General features: G+C 35.4%; 5 protein-coding genes across 5 annotated transcripts; all 5 read left to right on the forward strand.

Moving 5' to 3' along the window:
* Positions 1-119: 119 nt before the first annotated feature.
* On the forward strand, positions 120-1,511 carry LOC135147961 (receptor-like protein EIX2). The gene has a single exon (XM_064082040.1). The coding sequence runs from the start codon at positions 120-122 to the stop codon at positions 1,509-1,511; it is 1,392 nt and encodes a 463-aa protein (XP_063938110.1).
* An 831-nt stretch (positions 1,512-2,342) lies between these two features.
* Positions 2,343-6,477, forward strand: LOC108196396 (disease resistance protein RGA2-like). Its single transcript, XM_017363663.2, has 2 exons — positions 2,343-6,146; positions 6,233-6,477. Exon 1 carries the CDS (start codon positions 2,720-2,722, stop codon positions 4,937-4,939), a length of 2,220 nt encoding a protein of 739 aa, XP_017219152.2. The 5' UTR covers positions 2,343-2,719; the 3' UTR covers positions 4,940-6,146; positions 6,233-6,477.
* A 1,495-nt stretch (positions 6,478-7,972) lies between these two features.
* Positions 7,973-9,547, forward strand: LOC135147962 (receptor-like protein EIX2). Its single transcript, XM_064082041.1, has one exon. It carries the CDS (start codon positions 7,973-7,975, stop codon positions 9,545-9,547), a length of 1,575 nt encoding a protein of 524 aa, XP_063938111.1.
* A 1,601-nt stretch (positions 9,548-11,148) lies between these two features.
* On the forward strand, positions 11,149-12,573 carry LOC108194879 (receptor-like protein 34). The gene has a single exon (XM_017361817.2). The coding sequence runs from the start codon at positions 11,149-11,151 to the stop codon at positions 12,571-12,573; it is 1,425 nt and encodes a 474-aa protein (XP_017217306.2).
* A 277-nt stretch (positions 12,574-12,850) lies between these two features.
* Positions 12,851-14,512, forward strand: LOC108194880 (receptor-like protein EIX2). The gene has a single exon (XM_017361818.1). It carries the CDS (start codon positions 12,851-12,853, stop codon positions 14,510-14,512), a length of 1,662 nt encoding a protein of 553 aa, XP_017217307.1.
* The last annotated feature ends 4,204 nt before the right edge of the window (positions 14,513-18,716 follow it).

Genomic DNA, 18,716 nt, shown 5'->3' on the forward strand with positions numbered 1-18,716 from the left:
GCAAGTTGGGGCCAGATTTCCCTGTCTGGATTCGGAATCAACAACACATATATCATCTTGATATCTCTAACAGCCAAATTTCAGATACCATCCCTATTTGGTTCTGGAACCTCTCAAGCATGACATTTTTGAATCTGTCATTCAACAGAATTAGGGGCAAGTTTTCTGGTAAATATGTTCATATGCAAGAGATTGGTTTGAGTTCAAATTATTTTGAGGGACCATTACCACCAATTACAACGAAATGTTCAAATATAAATCTGTCCAAGAACAAGTTCTCAGGATCACTCCATTCCTTATCTGTTGTTGAAGACTTATCTTTAAGCTTTCTTGATATTTCTCATAATCAGTTATCTGGGGCACTTTCCAATAATTGGATGCATTTCAGTGGTTTGGCGTTTCTCAACTTGGGATATAACAATTTTTCTGGTAAAATTCCAACATCGATGGGGAATCTGTATAATCTCCAAACACTGATTTTGCGAAACAATAATCTCTATGGAGAGCTGCCTTCATCTCTAAAACACTGCCAGGGCCTAGGTTTTGTAGATTTTGGGTTAAATAAGCTATCAGGAAAGGTACCGTCATGGATTGGGGAATCCCTACCACAACTGTATGGTCTAATCCTAAAATCTAATAGATTTTATGGAATCTTGCCTCGTGAAATATGTCGTCTATCAAATCTTCACTTTCTAGATGTGTCTATTAACAGAATTTCTGGAACCATTCCTTCATGCTTCAGTAATCTTACTGCCATGGTTTTAAAAGGAAATGAAGTTGTAGAGCAAACTTATCTTCCATATTATCCCTTCGAAAATTCATCAGCGTTTGTGGGTTCACAAGAAGTAGAAAAGGCTCCAGAAGAACCTCAAAACTATAGTTATTTTGATTCTGTATTGGCAAGATGGAAAGGGCAGGAGTTTGAGTACGGAAGAAATTTTGCTTACTTGAAGATGATTGATTTGTCAACCAATAAATTGTCTGGAGAAATTCCAATCGGGATAACTAAACTTGTAGAACTCAGGGGACTGAACTTGTCGGGAAACTATTTTTATGGAAAGGTTCCACCTGAGATTGGCCGATTGAATGTGCTAGAATGCCTAGACTTGTCCAGAAACAATTTCTCAGGTGCAATTCCCCCAAGCATGTCTGGATTAAATTTTCTTGCCTATTTAGATCTTTCAAAAAATAACTTTTCGGGAAGAATCCCATCTGGTACTCAACTCCAGGGATTCAATATCTCCGCATATGAGCAGAATGCTGAACTCTGTGGTAAACCACTCACGAATATTTGTCCTGGAGATGAACCAGTTGATTACATCCAGCCTTCATCTGGCAAGTATGAAGTTAATGAAGAAGATGGTGAATATGAAATGTGGCTGTATATTAGTGCAGTGCTTGGTTTCGTCTCTGCATTTTGGGGCTTCATTGGAACTTTATTGCTAAATCGTCGTTGGGGACGTGCATATTTCTTCTTTTTGGACAACTTTTTTCATAAACTAAAATTCTAATCCTAATGCTGTTCTATGGTATTTGCTTCTATCAGTTTCTGATTCTCAAGTTCATTGAGAGTATAAGGTATGTAATGTTAACTAAAATTCATAATTATTAGCAAATATTTCACCAGGGAAACTGAGATCACTAATTTTATGCCACTATGAAAAAGGAAATTAAAATACACCCTTCCGCTGCATGATACTTAGGTGACCCAAAGCTCTGCAATGGTTATTTTGGACATTCACCACAATTATTCATAACTATCATAATCCAGTAAAATTTATATTTTGGTAAGAATTTTACCATCAACCTGTGTACTAAATTATCCTGCAACTTAACCACCAGGTCAATGCCAAGAAGGAGTGTCATGACAAGTATCCGTTGGTCTAAAAAACCGCTGATAATATACATTTGCATGTCAAGGTAACCTGACCCTATCATATAATTATGGCAATAAGATGTTGGATGTCTATAAAGATCGGCAAACTATTGAAGTCCTGCTAAACAAAGAGCAAAAATGTAGACTATGATTCCAATTTCCAAGTATGATTATTTTTTTGTCGCAACTGTTCAGCAACTCATTCAAGACTCAGACGCTAAAAAACTCGTTCACGCATAAACTTAGTACAGTAGACGAAACCCCTTTAAATGAATAATCTTTAGATTGATAAACTCTCTAATGTTAAAAATTCTCAGTCTCATGTAATGATCAATATGAATTAAAATTCTCCTGTATCAAGGATGGTTTCTACCGTAAATCTCTAATTCTGCAACAAAACAAGTTGGACTCAGCAATCAATAAGATGGCCCCATGACCCATCCATATGCACCATTAACATTATTGTCTGTGACCTTTGGCATCACAAAGTTGACCAAGACTCCAGTATATCTCAACCAATTGTCCTTACAACCATCACCACAAACACATCTCGTAAAGATAATGGTGGTGTTTGGCTACGGCTTTTAAGCCGACTTCTGGACTTATAAGTTGGAAGCACTTATTTCGTACTGTTTGTGTAATAAGTCAAGAAGCACTTATAAAAAGCTAGGAATGCTAGCTTTTGTTTCAGGACTTCTGCTTATTTGCCAAACACTTTAATCACTTATAAGTCTTGTCTGACTTCTAACTTCTACTCCACTTATTTATTTTAAGCAAGAAGCACTTATTTTAAGCTCAGCCAAACGGCCCCAATATTCCAAAGAAACCAGAAAATTTAGAACAATGGCTGAAGCAATTGTAGGTGATCTTGCTGCTGGACTGGTCCGAAAGCTAGTTTCACTTGCAACTGATGAAGTGATTCAGGTCTGGAAACTTCAAGAAGATTTGGAGACACTGTGTCAGAGATTTGAATTAATCGGTGCTCTCTTGCACGATGCTCATACCAAGAATCTAATCATGTCTACTGCCAAAATGTGGTTCAGCAAACTTGAAGATGTGGCTCAAGTAGCTGATGCTTTTATGGATGAACTCGAGTATGAAGTTACCCGAAGAAAAGTGGAGAATCGTCATAAGGTAAGAGACTTCTTTGTTCCTTCTAAAAACACCTTATTATATCGTTCCAAAGTGGCTCATAAGATCAAGAATATTAATAATTCCTTTGACAAAATTTGTAAATGGGCAACTGATATTGGTCTTAAGCCAGTAGAGCATTTGAGATCTACTGTGCAACACACGGAGATACGCTACACCCAACCCTTTGAAGACGAGTCACTAATTATCGGAAGAGATGATGATATCTCATTTCTAGTTAAGCTGTTGTGCAACCCAAATGATGAGGGTTTACAGGTGAATGCAATACTCGGGATGGGGGGTCAAGGCAAAACAACTCTTGCCCGAATGGTTTACAATATAGATGATGTGATCAAAATGTTTCCCAAGAGGATGTGGGTCACTGTATCAGATGATTTTGATTTCATGATGATTTTGAATCAAATGGTAGTGTCACTCACTTCGAGGCCTTCTGTGCTGGATAATGCAGAAGGTCTGATAAAAAATCTTCAAGAAAAGCTGAAGGGCGAAAAGTTTTTACTTGTGCTAGATGATGTTTGGAATGAGAATCCAGAAGAGTGGGACAAGTTGAGGAATTCATTGCTTGGAGTTGGGGGTGCGAGAGGCAGCAAAATTTTTGTTACCACTCGTAAGCAGGAAGTGACTGATGCTATGCAGTGTTCTGATCCTTATCTGGTGAAAAAACTAACAGAGGAAGATAGTTGGGAATTGTTTAAGCAAAGAGCATTTTTGAATGGAGGAGTTTTAGAGACTGAGGCATTTGTGGCCTTGGGTAAAAGAATGGTAGGAAGATGTGGCGGTCTCCCTCTGGCAATTAAAACACTAGGGAGTTTATTGTACTCAAAGAAGAGTGAAGAAGAGTGGTTGAAAATCCAAAACAGTGAAATATGGAAATCGAAAGGTGTACTGTCTTCCTTGAGGCTGTCATATGACAATCTACCTTACTCTTCTTTGAAGCGATGCTTTGCATATTGTTCCATTATGCCAAAGGATCATTATCTTTATAAAGATGAATTGATACAAATATGGATGGCATTAGGCTTCCTTCCGGGGGATAGAACTGTTTTGATGGAAGACACTGGAAACGAGTACTTTGACATTTTGTTGGGAAATTCTCTGTTACAAGATGTGGAAAAGGATATATACGGATATATTACCTACTGCAAGATGCATGATCTTGTGCATGATCTTGCACTAGAGGTGTCAAGTAATTATTCTACAACTGTAAATCCAAGTCATGAAGTTGACAAGGGATCAAAGGCAACATATGTAAGACTGGAAGGATTCGAAGATGTAAAACCAAGTATGTTTAAGCTACGGTTTGATACAGTACAAGCACTATATGCACAGGCCACTATATTTAACTGTGTGTTGCCCGAACTTAAGTACTTGAGAGTTTTGGTTTTAAATTCATTTTGTAATGAGCTGCCTGGTTTAATTGGGAATTTGAAATGCCTTAAGCATTTAGATATCTCTAAGATGTCAGATTCCGATACTAAATATAAACTGCCAAATCACATCACAAGACTCTACAACTTGGAGACTCTAAGAATTTCATGGGATCATGAGCTTCCGGAAAACATCTGCCAACTTATAAACTTGAGACATCTTGTTATTGGCTATGCTGAAACAAGATACATGTTTGTTGGGATTGAGAGGTTAACTTGTCTGCAAACGCTGCCTCATTTTGTTGTGAAGAAAAATCAAAACTGTCTCGTTGGACACCTAGGGATGTTGAAAAATCTTAGAGGTACGCTTAAGATCTATGGCCTTCATGAGGTGGAGAATATTGAAGAAGCACGTAAAGCAAAGCTTTGTGAAAAGTCCAATATTCGGCATTTACTCTTGAAGTGGAACAATGAAGATGAAAGGGAAAAGGGAGAATACAATGATGAGGGGTGTTGGAAGGATTGGAACCTCACCCTAATCTGAAAGCATTGCAAATCAAAGATTTCATGGGAAAGAAATTTGCGTCATGGATCCCAATGATGACCAACATGGTGACAATCTCCGTGACAGATTGCAGCAGGTGCGAAGGATTTCCCCCACTGGGTCACCTTCCTAAACTGAGAGAGATATCTATAAAGAAGATGGAAAATGTCAAGGTCATCGGAAATGATTTATGTGTAGGCCTAAGTCCGGCCCAAAAAGCAGTCACATCAGCAATGTATCCGTCAGTGACAACAGTCATTTTACGGGGATTGCCAAAGCTAGAAGAATGGGTGGAAGACATTTTCAGTAAAGGGGGTAAAGACCAAATTGTATTTCCTAAACTCGAGAAGTTGGAAATCTCAGATTGTCCAAGGTTGAGAAAGTTCCTGAATAGCTGTTTCCCGTCCTTGAAAGATTTGAGTATTGAAAATTCGGAGAGCAACTTGATACTGGAAACTATGTATATGCATCTTAGCTCACTCACCACTTTAGACCTGGAGGATATCAGAGACGGAGTAGGGGATTCATCATCATCTTCCTCTTGTTCAAACTTGGAATCAATACTCAAAGTGCTATTAAAAAATAATTCTCTGTCTTTGACCTCTTTATACCTATGTGACTGCAAGGGTTTACAGCATCTCACCCTTGGTGTCCCTCTTGACAATTTGTCTTTACATGATTGCCCGAATCTAGTAAGTATTAATGCAGTTGAAGGATTAGCTGGTCTAAAATATCTCTCACTAAGGAGGATCCCCTCCTCTCTTCTAGATGGAATATCCGCCGAAATTCGGAGTTCCACACTTAAAGTATTATGGTTAGGTCCCTTTTCGGATGAATTTCGATGGCCATTCTCTTCTTCATTACATTCATTCCCTAACCTAGTTAAGCTCTTTCTGAAAGGGTGTGAAAATGTAAAGTCAATAGCGCTCTTTGAGCAACTTCAGTTCTTCACCTTCCCTGCCTTGACTAAATTATTTATATTTGATTTCGGAGGTATGAAAGCTCTTGTCCTGTCAATAGAAAAGCTTCCATGTCTCGAGACGTTACGTATTAAGAATAGTAAAGATTTGGAGAGAGTGTCTCTGTTTGATGAATCTCATTGCCTCCAAGATCTATTCATAAGTGAGTGTCCAATTCTGAAAGAAAGATATAGAAAAGAGAGTGGGCCAGAATGGTTCAAGATTCAACATATTCCGAATATCACATGGTAAACTTATCGCTCTCTGTTAGTACTAACTTATCTCTGTCTTCATTTTTATTGCTTCACTGAAATTTTTGAATTTGTTGAATCAGGGATGATTAGACGTGGACTTTATGATCCAAAGATATTGCAGGAGTTTGGTCCGTTTCCCCTAGCATCGGTGAATAGTGGGACGCCCTTTGCTTTCCTAGTTCCAACTATTCAATTACCGAAATTTGGTTATCATAGTACTTGTTTGTGTCTTGTTTATTTTTATTGTTGCTTTACTTGTTTGTTTCATCAAATGTTCATTGATAAGTATTGTCCAACAAAACTTAATTCCACAATTGTTTGTTATCATTGTGGCCACTTTTTTCCATCAAAAATTATCTTGCTGAATTAATAGATTATAAATAATTCATCTTCTGCAGTTGTTAGTTACTGTATCTGCTAATGGATGGATCACAATTTATTTTTTTTAAAAAAAACAAGAATAATTTCTGTGCGTATTGCAGTACTGTGGTACTGTTTTTAATTTCAATCGAAATTATTATAGGGCATATGTTCTTGTCAGAAGATGAATTTGTTTGTTTACTTTTGCATTGACCTTGAAGTCTTGTGGAAAATTAAGCATCAGAGAAATTGTAGTGCAAGTTCTTATCCACTTTAAATTATTACTTGTGGTAGGATTTCTTTACAGAACAGGAAGCTAGAATCTTATCAGGTAATGGTAAAACATTTTTATGAAGGTCCTACAATTCTGTCATAGAAATTACGGTCCAACTTTCCAGTTCATCTGAGTTTCAATGCTGTTGTGATTAATTTTGGGCCAAAGTTTTGACAATCAGGGTGTATAGTTATGTAATCAGAGGAAATGCAGTGTTTCTTCACTATCTTGATAATTAGGTGCACTTGCTGAAAGATGACTTTGTTAGGTTACTTTCAAATCAACGACAAGGTCTCCTCAACCATGATGAAGCATAGCATCAATCTTTAGTTGATAAATCAAGGGGTCTGTGTGTAAATTCTACTGACTTTTGATCAGAAGTTTTGACAATCAGGATTGGAATTTCTTGATTTCCTTGGTTGTTAAATGCCGAAAAGTTGACTTTGGATTGTTACTTTCATCTTGACTCCAGAGTCTAAGTCTTCTGAACAGTTGGGAAGGGGATCATTCAGTAGCGAATGCCTTGCTGTGTAGGGTATATTCAAAATCAAAGACTTAACAAGAATTGACTATGCATAGAAGTACTTTAGGCTCCTTTTGGTCTAGTTTCACTGCTCTGCTTCTTATTAATAAGTAGACGGAAATATGCAATTCTTGTCATTGTTTTCTCCTTTCTGATATCTATCAAAATTACAATGATGATCACTGTATTTCGTCCTCTGAATGTTCTAGTGGTCATAATTTTTATGCTATGCAAGCAAACGTCATTGCTTGGAGTAGAATCCTTATTCAAAAGCTTAAATCGGTTAAATGGGTATCTACCAACAAATTTTAAGCACCATTCAATTTTGCGATGCTTGAATTTGTCCAAGAACCAACTTAGAGGCTCTTTACCAGATTTTAAAGGATTTCCATTTATAGAATTCTTATATTTAGAGGATAATAAGTTTTTAGGGAGTCTTCCTGATTTTACTGGATGTTCATCTTTGCAAGTATTGCGGCTTGGTAATAATCAACTTACACAATGGGAGTCTCAATCAACCGGACAACTCTTTAGTCTTAAAGAGCTGGATCTTTCAATGAACTCTATCTGCAGTACAGTTTCTGAAGCTCATTTGTCCAATCTTTCCAGCCTGCAGTATATACGAGCATCATTTAATGCTCTGACATTTGATTTCACTTCCGAATGGCTGCCCCCCTTCCAACTTCAGGAGTTATCTCTAAGATCGTGCAAGTTGGACCAAAGTTTCCCAACTGGATCCGAAATCAAAGATACATTGATCATCTTGATCTGTCTAACAGCCAAATTTCAGATACCATCCCTATCTGGTTCTGGAACTTTTCCAACCCAAGTAATTACTTAAATCTCTCTTCCAACCAAATTAGAGGAAAGTTCTCTTCTGAACTTGTTTATGTTCAAGAGATTGATTTGAGTTCAAATTATTTTGATGGACCACTCCCACCAATTTCAGCAGAATGTTTGAAAATTAATCTGTCCCAGAACAAGTTCTCAGGAACACTCATTTCCCTATCTATTGTTGAAAACTTGTCATTACGGTATCTTGATATCTCACATAACCAATTGTCCGGTGCACTTCCTGATAATTGGATGCATTTTCAAGGTCTAGTGTTTCTTAATTTGGGGTATAATAATTTTTCTGGCAGAATTCCAACATCTATAGGGTACCTTGTTTCTCTACAGACACTGATTCTACGAAGCAATAACCTCTACGGTGAACTTCCTTCATCTCTTAGAAACTGCAGCATTCTTGGTTTTGCAGATTTTGGGTTAAATAAGCTATCAGGAAAGGTGCCATCATGGATTGGGAAAGACCTACCTCAGTTGTATGCTCTAATTCTAAAATCTAATCGATTTCATGGAAGCATGCCTCATGAAATTTGTTATCTGTCAAATCTTCATTTCCTAGACATGTCTATAAACACAATATCTGGAACCATTCCTCTATGCTTTTATAATCTTACTGCCATGATTAGAAAAGGAAGTGAAGTTGCAGAGCACACCTACTCTTCGGTGGACTTTACAGATATCATTGCAAGTCCTCCAGAAGGCGCTCCAACAACAAACTTCACTTATTTTGATAATGTATTGGCAAGATGGAAAGGGCAGGAGTTTCAGTATGGAAGCAATTTTGCTTATCTGAAGATGATCGATTTGTCAGCCAATAACTTGACTGGAGAAATTCCAGTAGGGGTGACCAAACTTCTAGAACTCAAAGGATTAAACTTGTCAGGGAATAGGTTTAATGGAAAAGTTCCACTAAAGATTGGACAATTGAAAGGATTAGAATGCTTAGATTTGTCGGCAAACAAATTTTCAGGTGAAATTCCTCAAAGCATGTCTGGATTATATTTTCTTGCGTTTTTAAATCTCTCCAACAACAACTTTTCGGGAAGAATTCCATCTGGTACTCAACTCCAAGGATTCAATACTTCCACATATGAGGGGAACACTGGGCTCTGTGGTAAACCACTAATAAATATTTGTCCTGGAAATGAACCAGCTGATAATGATGGGCGTTCTTCTAATGAGTTTGAAGTTGAAGGAGACGACAGTGAATATGAGAGGTGGCTTTATATAAGTGTAGTTCTTGGCTTCAGCACTACCTTTTGGGGCATGATTGGAACTTTAGTGCTAAACCGTCGTTGGAGATATTCGTATTTCCTCTTTCTGGAGAACTTGAAGGAACGAATTTATGTTATGATGGTTGTGCGCATTGGCAGACTGCAAAGGATGATTTAAAACCTTGACCTGATGACCTATTGCTTGGTAATTCAAAATACCACAGAAATTTCTCATTACTGTGAATCAGCATTATAACTTTACAATATTATTTTCCTGTCAATCTTTGGATTAACAATAAATTCTTGTTTATTGCTGTAATGGAGAGCCTGATTCAACTGTTTACGTCTACTTGGTTGACACACTTTATGGAAATTGATGGGGCTCAACTCTTCCCTAGTAGTGTAGTTGAATTTTACTGGCAGAGGTTTGTTATATGCTTTTCCTCCATATTAAATTTGTGTCAAGACTTGGGCATTTCTATTACTCCGCCTTCAATTTCAGTGATCAATTAAACCATGAACTGATATGCTGATATAATATTGAGACTTTCATCTGGTAAAAATCTGAAGATTACTGAAAACATCACTAATCATATACCAATACGGAAACTCATTATTCTCATCTATAAGCATATATTGAGTCTGTTTCATTCAGGTGGCCAAACACTATCCGTTACTCAACTTGAACTGAAGGCATCAATTATCCACTGCTCCGGGAGCCTTTTAACCACTTGATGGTGACTAACTGGTAAATCAGCTAACGGAACCAAGGGCATGGATATGTAAAATATAAATAAGCTCAACTAAACCTATTTAATTTTTCTTAGTTGCAAGAACCTGCCCGCTGATATATATAACAAGGTGTTTTCTGGCATGCATTGTGGTTCTCATAACAAGCAGTGCCGTAAAACTCCAGAGAATCAGGGTTGTTCCTTAAAGTTTAATGAGGTTTTTTATAGTTAACGCATCAAAATATGATATTGCTAGTCAATTTCTACTCAATTATAACATCATATCCTTATAGGTCTCTCCAGAACAATTCCATTGAATATTAGCAAAGTAGCACTACCCCATTTCCATAGTTTAATCAAAAGACACCATTTTCTTAACCATTTACTGGCATAATGATTGAGTGTACACAGTACTGATCATTTTAAAACATGTTCCCCCAGGACCCTATGTCAGTTCAGGCTGCTAAGGAATTAGACCCGAGGAATTTATCATATACATCACCATCAGAGTATAGTATAAATGTAATAAATAAGAAACTGTGTGTACAAACTCTATCAGTCCACCTAAATTCTTCTTACAAAGCACTACAAGAGCAAAAAGTATTTCAAATTTCCCAAAGCAGATTGGCAACTTCCCACTCAGGCAACTTCTCATTTAAATAATTAAAAAACGGGTCCATGATCATGATCTGTCAGCTTCCAACTCAAAATGTTTCTATCTTCTAGGATTAATGTTTATTAAAAATATTGACATTGTCAGGTTTATCCCAATAATTATGGAATTTATTGGTTGAAAATAGTTTTGAGATTTTATATGCTAAAATCTGTATAAACTATAATCACTAGTATCACACAATTGAAATAATTAATAGAAAAAGCAATTCAAATTCTTCATCCGGGCACAATATTTTAAAATCGACTCCAAGTCTTCTTAGTACATTTCTCACTTCTGAGCCGCGGAGCCATGCATTTAAGTACTGGACAGACCAAAATGGTTGCTTTCATTTTATTTTACCACTCAATTTCTCTCAACATTGTTGTCATAATGATGAATGCAGTTCATCCTCTGTATTTGTTAGTTGTTTTAATATATCCTCTGTTCATCAAAACATCGTCGCTTGCATCACAATCCTTGTCGAAAGATGTGAACGTGATAAAGTGCATTGAGAGCGAGAGACAAGCTCTGCTGCTGTTTAGACAAGGGGCTGCAAATAAAAACGAGATTCTTGATTCATGGAACAGGGGAGGAGAAAAAGATTGCTGTAAATGGAAAGGCGTTGGCTGCAATAATCACACAGGTCATGTTACTCAGCTTCGTCTTTCTTCCCTTGTTTTAGGTGGAGTAACTGGAGTTATTGGTTTTGATACAAGTAATGCCTTGCTTGGTTTACCATATCTCAGCTACTTGGACCTCAGGAAGAATGACATTGTGAGTAATCCCGAATTCATTGGTTCTCTCACAAACTTAGTTCACCTTGATCTGTCATACGCTAGTATGAACGGATCAATTCCCTACCAGCTAGGGAACCTCTCCAAATTGCAGTATCTAGATCTCAGCTTTATTGATATATATGAGCCAATCCCGAAGTTTATTGGTTCCCTCAAGACCCTAAGACACCTTGATCTTTCCAGAATGTACGCTCAAGGAGTCATTCCAGATGAGTTTGGAAACCTCTCTAAGTTGCAGTATCTGAATCTTCACAACAACGAGTTGAATGGTGCGATTCCAAATTTTTTCGCTCATATGACTGCCTTAAGGTATCTGTATCTCTCTTCAAATCAACTTAATGGTAGAATTCCAAACTCTTTTGGTCATATGACTGCTTTAAATCATCTGGACTTCTCTGAAAATCAACTAATTGGCGAAATTCCAAATTCCATCTTGAATTTCTCCAGTTTGAAAGTTGTAGATTTCAGTTACAACAACTTCACTGGCTCACTACCTGATTTTACTCTACTTCTATCCCTCACAGATTTACTAGTCAAATTTAATCAGTTGGATGGTTATCTACCTAGAGTTTTTGGAAACAGGTCAACTCTGCAATTCTTGGATTTGTCCAATAACCATCTTAGAGGGTTTTTACCAGATTTTACAGGATTTTCAGATTTATATTCATTAATTATTGACAATAATCAGCTCTCTGGGAGTCTTCCTAATTTTACAGGATTATCATCCTTGATTTCACTACATCTTTCAAATAATAAGTTTTCTGGGAGTCTTCCGGACTTTACTGGATGTTCATCTTTGAAAGAATTGGGACTCAGCAGTGGCGGACCTAGGTTATGGGGGCATGGGCCCCCAGTCAATTCTCAGCCCATCATGTCTAGTGTCCAGTACACACAGCCCATGTCTAAGTGTCCGGTACAGACAAATATCGCTGCTAGTGTTAATAGTGTGAACGTATCATGTGCATATTTATTAGTAAAGCCCAGCCCATCAAATCACATCAACTATAAACTGGATCAGTTATAAATTGGATTAGTTTATAATAAGATAAAGTGATGTACTCTCTGATAAATCAGTTTTCATCATAATACATTGTTTTTTTAAAAAAAATTGGTTGATTATTGTGCCCCAATGAAATTTATTCCTGGGTCCGCCCCTGGGACTCAGCGAGAATCAACTTACAGAATGGGGAGCTCAGTCAACTCGAGGGCTTTCCAGTCTTGTTAGTTTGAACCTTCAAATGAACTCCATCCATGGTACAATTACTGAAACACATTTATCCAATTTTTCGTCATTGAGAGACATGGATACATCATACAATCATTTGATATTTAAATTCAGTTCTGTCTGGCTTCGTCCATTCCAAAGTCAGGAACTTTATCTGTCATCATGCAAGTTGGGGCCTAAATTTCCAAGCTGGATTCAAAATCAAAATACTCTGAATGAGCTTGACATCTCTCACAGTCAAATCTCAGATACAATTCCTATCTGGTTCTGGAATGTCTCTATGATATTTCATCTAAATCTCTCTTCCAACAACCTTAGGGGTAATTTTCCCTATATAAATAATTACACTGAGGTGATAGATTTGAGTTCAAATTCTTTTGATGGACCACTGCCACAAATTCCTGCAGGTTGTAGGGAGATAAATCTATCTCAGAATAAGTTTTCAGGGACACTCCTTTCCTTGGGAATAGTCGAAGACAGAGGTTTTTACGTACTGGATTCTTCTGGATCAAGTGGTTCTACTGGTCCAACCTTTCTTGATATCTCACATAACAAATTGTTTGGTGAACTTCCTGATTTTTGGATGCGTTTATCATTCCTAGGGTTTCTTAACTTAGGATATAACAATTTTTCTGGAAGAATTCCACCGTCATTAGGGAACATAATTCCTCTCCAGACACTGATTCTGCGAAACAATAAGCTCCACGGTGGCCTGCCTGAATCTTTAAGAAATTGTAGCAGCCTTGGCTTTGTGGATCTTGGGTTGAATAAGCTTTCAGGTAAGGTGCCATCATGGATTGGGGAAGATCTACCGCATTTATATGCTCTAATCCTAAAATCTAATAGGTTTTATGGAAGCTTACCTTATGAAATATGTCAGCTATCAAATCTTCATTTCTTAGATCTGTCCATGAACAGAATTACAGGGAGTATTCCTACATGCTTTGATAATTTTACTGCCATGATCAGAAAAGGAAAGGAGGTTGTTGAACATATCTATTATTCTGACGATCCATTGTTAAGTAGTCCATCTCAGTATAGCTATTCTTATGTTGATAAAGTGTTGGCAAGATGGAAAGGGCAGGAGTATGAGTATGGTAGCAATTTTGCATATCTTAAGATGATTGATCTGTCAACCAATAAATTGACCGGAGAAATTCCAATAGGGATTACCAGACTTCTAGAACTCAAGGGATTAAACTTGTCAAATAATAGGTATTATGGAAAAATTCCTCTGGAGATTGGCGAATTGAAAGTGTTAGAAAGCTTAGACTTGTCCACAAACAAATTTTCAGGTGAAATTCCTCCAAGCATGTCTGGATTAAGTTTTCTTGCTTTCTTAAATCTCTCAAACAACCACTTGTCTGGAAAAATCCCATCTGGTACTCAACTCCAAGGATTCAATGCTTCCACTTATGAGGGGAACACTGGACTCTGTGGTAAACCACTGACAAATATATGCCCCGGAGATAAACCAGCTGATCGCGACACACCTTCCTCCAGCGAGGATGAAAATGATGAAGGAAACAGTGAATACAAAACGTGGCTGTGTATAGGTGGTGTACTTGGTTTCAGTACTTCTTTTTGGGGAATCATTGGAACTCTAGTACTAAACCGTCGCTGGAGACATGCATATTATCTGTCCTTGAACAACTTGAAAGAACGAATTTATGTTGCCATGGCTGTGCGTATTGGCAGATTACAGAGAAATTTTAGGGGTGATCATGTACTTGGTTGACATGCTTGGAAGAAATTGTTGTGTGAAGATAGTAATATATTATCGGTCTTTCTAATGTGTGCCCAAGGGCACACAATAAACACCAACTCTCATGAAAATGGCTTCATTTGATTGGTGGAATTGGTGTAAATGCACGGGGGGCCATCAACATTTATTATCCATCCACCAATCAAAAACTAATATTCTCATGGGAGTTAGTGACTATTGTGTGCCCAGGGCACACCATAGAAAATTCGATATATTATTAGTTGAAGTTATTTCATTCATTGAAGTTGTGTTCTCCTTGGAACTTTGTATGTCATGTTATTTTGAAGTTTATTGTGAAATAATTTAAATTATAAGCTCACACTTAGGGCTGAGCAAAAAACCGAAAAAAACTCGAAACCGAACTGAAACCGGTAAAAACCGACAAAAACCGAGCCGAAACCAAAATCGAAAAGTTAAAAACCGAACCGATGTTATGGGTTCGATTCCGGTTTTTGGTTAAAATCGAACCGAAAAAACCGAACCAGACCGACTATTTAAATAATTAAATAAATAAATAAATATATATATATATATAATTTATATGAATTTAAAAATAAATACAAATAAATAAATGTATCATATATAATAAGTTGGTCCAATATTAATTCATTTAAGCTTGTAATTCACTATGCAAGTCCAACAGTTTAACATTCATCTGGTCTAGATTTATAATACAATTACAATTTCTAACAGAACAGTCTGCTGTGCTACTCAATTCCACAGACAATGTGGTAAAAAAAATTTTTATTTTGCCATTCTATCATCCTGACGTCCAACATGTATATAAGCCAGACTGTTTGTGGATAGTTGTATTATATAATGCTTCCTTGTAAAACTTGACAGTCATAGTTAGGTTTTATATTAATAATAAAATTAAAGAGTTTTTATATAAAAAATATTTGCCGGTTTTGTAATCGAAACCGAACCGATTATAACCGAATCGGGGTATTTTAAACCGAAACCGAATCCGAATTGGCGATTGCAGTTTTCGATTTTAAAAACAGAGGATATATGGTTCCGGTTCCAATTTTATCTCGAAACCGAGCCGAACCGACCCGTGCTCTCCCATACTCATACTAACCAGTCAATTTGGAAGCATGCTCTTTATAACAGAGATCTTTTTTAAGACAGAAGTAAGACACATCTATGTTCTGTTCACCAGAAATCAAGATTCAGGCCATTATAAAAAGATTAAGAGGTCGGTTTAATTTAAAATAAGTGACTTATTACTTAAAGTAAAGAAGAGAATTATAAGTGATAAGTGAACTTAAATTATAAATTATCAAAAGTTCACTTATAAATCAATTGAGTGTTTGGTAATTTAAATTTATAAATTAGGAAAAAAATACAAGAAACATTATCAATAAATAAAATTTATTACATATTAAAATTTTAAAAATTTTATAAAAATATTAATCACAAAAAAAAATTAGCATTTCTAACTTTCAACTTCTGACTCCAAAAAGGGTGAAAAGTCATTTCCGGCTTCTTCATCAAACGCATGCAAATAAGCCAAACTCAACTTTTAATAAAAAAAAATGGGAAGTTGGTGTTCCCAAACATCCGCCGAAAGTTGTTGACTTTTGGTTATAAGAATGACTTATGGTTGAAGTACAAAATAGAGTCCACTTGTTTGGGCCAAATGTAGAAATAATTATGAAATCTTTCAAAATAATTTTTCTCTTTTTCTTGCATTTTAAAACATTGCTAAAAATTATGTCGACTCAATATCGACCAAACAAGGCAAAACAATAACAAAATACTTCGAAGTAAAATCAAAGTTATTTAAAGCATAACTTTAACAGAGTTAAAATAACACTTCACATAAACCAAACGATATATTATTCTGGTAAATATTAATTAAAAATTATTATATATCATACTTAAAAATTAGAATTAAATTTATAATATTACAAATTAAATGTGAATAGTTTGTTAATTTCAGAAAGCTCAAATTAATAGTAATGTGAAAATAAACTTTAACACATGGTTCATTTGTTAGAATCTAGCTAAATAATGGCAACACCGAGATAGAAAATATAATATAAGTGTGTGAAAAATAGATAAAATTAAAGTCTTATATTATCTAAATATTCAGAAATAACTTAGGTGTTTTTTGATTATATGATAAATTTAAATTTTTTAAATGGAGAAAACTTTTCATTCCGGATGATATAAAATTATTTATGATAAAAGAAGAAAATATGTTAAAAGAAAATGAAAGTGGAACAAATAAGAAAATAAAGATTATCTAAAGCTATTGTCATAACTAGTGATCCATTAACAAATGTTATAGTCCACCGAAAAATGTTCAGATCTTTAAAAATTAGATGACGAAGATATTACTACTAGATAACCAAATATTTTTTGCAATTTTTTTTAAATATCTAATTATTAGTTGTTCTTATATTAAAATTGAATCCCACTTGAAGCCAATAAATTAAAAATTATTATCATCCATGTCATTTGAAAAAATTTTGGAAAAAAAAACTTGCAGTGCTCAAACAAAAAACGTGCTCAGGCTAAAGTTTGTTGTGGAATGCATTGCATTTTGTGGGTTTTCCATAATTTTCTAAAACCCAAAAAAAATCAGGAAATTTAGAAAAAAAACTCTTTCTCCAACTAAACAGGAGGGAGAATGGCGATGAAAAGGTGTTTGAGAAGAATAACTGGGGGACACCCATGATATATTTAAAAGTCTATTTTTATGCTAGTTGCTGGTTTGTTAATAAAAAGATTGTATCTTCTTATAATACAACAAATTTGTCATTTTTTGTTAGGTTTCATAACTAAATTAAATTTTTTTGCTTATTTTATAACAGTATCTGCATTTTTAATGCTAGTTATTGATTTGTTAATTAAAAAGATTGTGTCTTTTATAACAACCTCACTGTTTGTACAATTAAGTTGTCATTTTTTTTTAGGTTTCAAGATTTCATGTCTAAGTTTTTGAGTTGTGAATGCAATTTTTATGCTAGTTTTCGATTTGTTAATTAAAAAAAATTGCATCTTTTTACAACAACCTCACTATACAACAAAGTTGTCATATTTTTATTAAGTTTCAAGATTTTCCTTATAACTCACTGGAGGATGGTCAATTAAAACCAAAGGTTTTTCTAGCTTGTTGTGGTCCTCAAGGTACGCGCAATTACTAAGCCATTGAGTTGTTTTTTTTTATGCTCAATGGCAATTACTAAGCCACTAAGTTGTTTTTTTTATACTCAATTTGCACATGAGCTGAGATATGCTCACTGAATATTTCATGGACATGCTGAATTGGATAAATCTCCCTCATATCAAAGTTGTGCTCAATCAGAGTAACTACATTTTTAAACCTCCTGCCATGAAAGGGCGTGCACAATCCAAAGAATCCAAAAAATAATCCAAAAAATACATGTTAAACATTTCATGTAAAAAGATAGGTAACACCATTTTAAAATATTCTGGTTAAATCAGTTATGTAGTTGTACAGATAAACAAGTTGTATTTTCTTTGTCTCAAGATTTGGTTCATTATTATGATATTTTATTTTATTTTATTGTAATCTACATATGTAAATTATGTTACCAATATGGACATTTACTCTACAATCAATCAATAAACAATATCAACACAGATCTCATCAACACCTCCAAAATCTCCATTAAGTTGATAATCTCGGAAAATAGCTCGCCTTAATTTACTTATTCATCCACTCTCAACATATCATCTGTGCTTAACCTCTAAGACACCCCTTAAGTTATCGGATCTTAAAAGGGCAAGAACCATCAGTCGACCCCCTTAAATTTTTGTTCTTTATTTTACATAATTACATAATGTCGTGTAACGGTAAAAAAATACATAATCTGAATATTAATTTTTTTTGTTTTTTATATATTATCATTTTGGTATCCACCATTCTAATCAAAGTGGACATAACTTATTTATGTTATGCAACGGTAAAGATTTATATGATATGAATATTATATTTTTCCCTGTATTCATTTCAATTAATTATCGTTACAAAATATTATATACGACCTCCCTTACTTTCGGAGCTAGATCCACATGCTACACCCTGGTGGGGGCTTTGGTTCCTCTCGGGTAAGCATTTTGAATCGTATTTTTTATCAGCTGCTTCGAATGCAAGGGAGAAGAACAATGGACAATCCCACAATGGGTATTTATTTAATCAAAA

The sequence above is a fragment of the Daucus carota genome, chromosome 7, assembly GCF_001625215.2.
Source record: "Daucus carota subsp. sativus chromosome 7, DH1 v3.0, whole genome shotgun sequence".
Taxonomy (NCBI): domain Eukaryota; kingdom Viridiplantae; phylum Streptophyta; class Magnoliopsida; order Apiales; family Apiaceae; genus Daucus; species Daucus carota.

Excerpts from the sequence above, each read along its gene's own strand:
- LOC108194880 (XM_017361818.1), top strand. The coding sequence starts at position 12,851 with ATGGATACATCATACAATCATTTGATATTTAAATTCAGTTCTGTCTGG.
- LOC135147962 (XM_064082041.1), top strand. The coding sequence starts at position 7,973 with ATGGCTGCCCCCCTTCCAACTTCAGGAGTTATCTCTAAGATCGTGCAA.
- LOC108194879 (XM_017361817.2), top strand. The coding sequence starts at position 11,149 with ATGAATGCAGTTCATCCTCTGTATTTGTTAGTTGTTTTAATATATCCT.
- LOC108196396 (XM_017363663.2), top strand. The coding sequence starts at position 2,720 with ATGGCTGAAGCAATTGTAGGTGATCTTGCTGCTGGACTGGTCCGAAAG.
- LOC135147961 (XM_064082040.1), top strand. The coding sequence starts at position 120 with ATGACATTTTTGAATCTGTCATTCAACAGAATTAGGGGCAAGTTTTCT.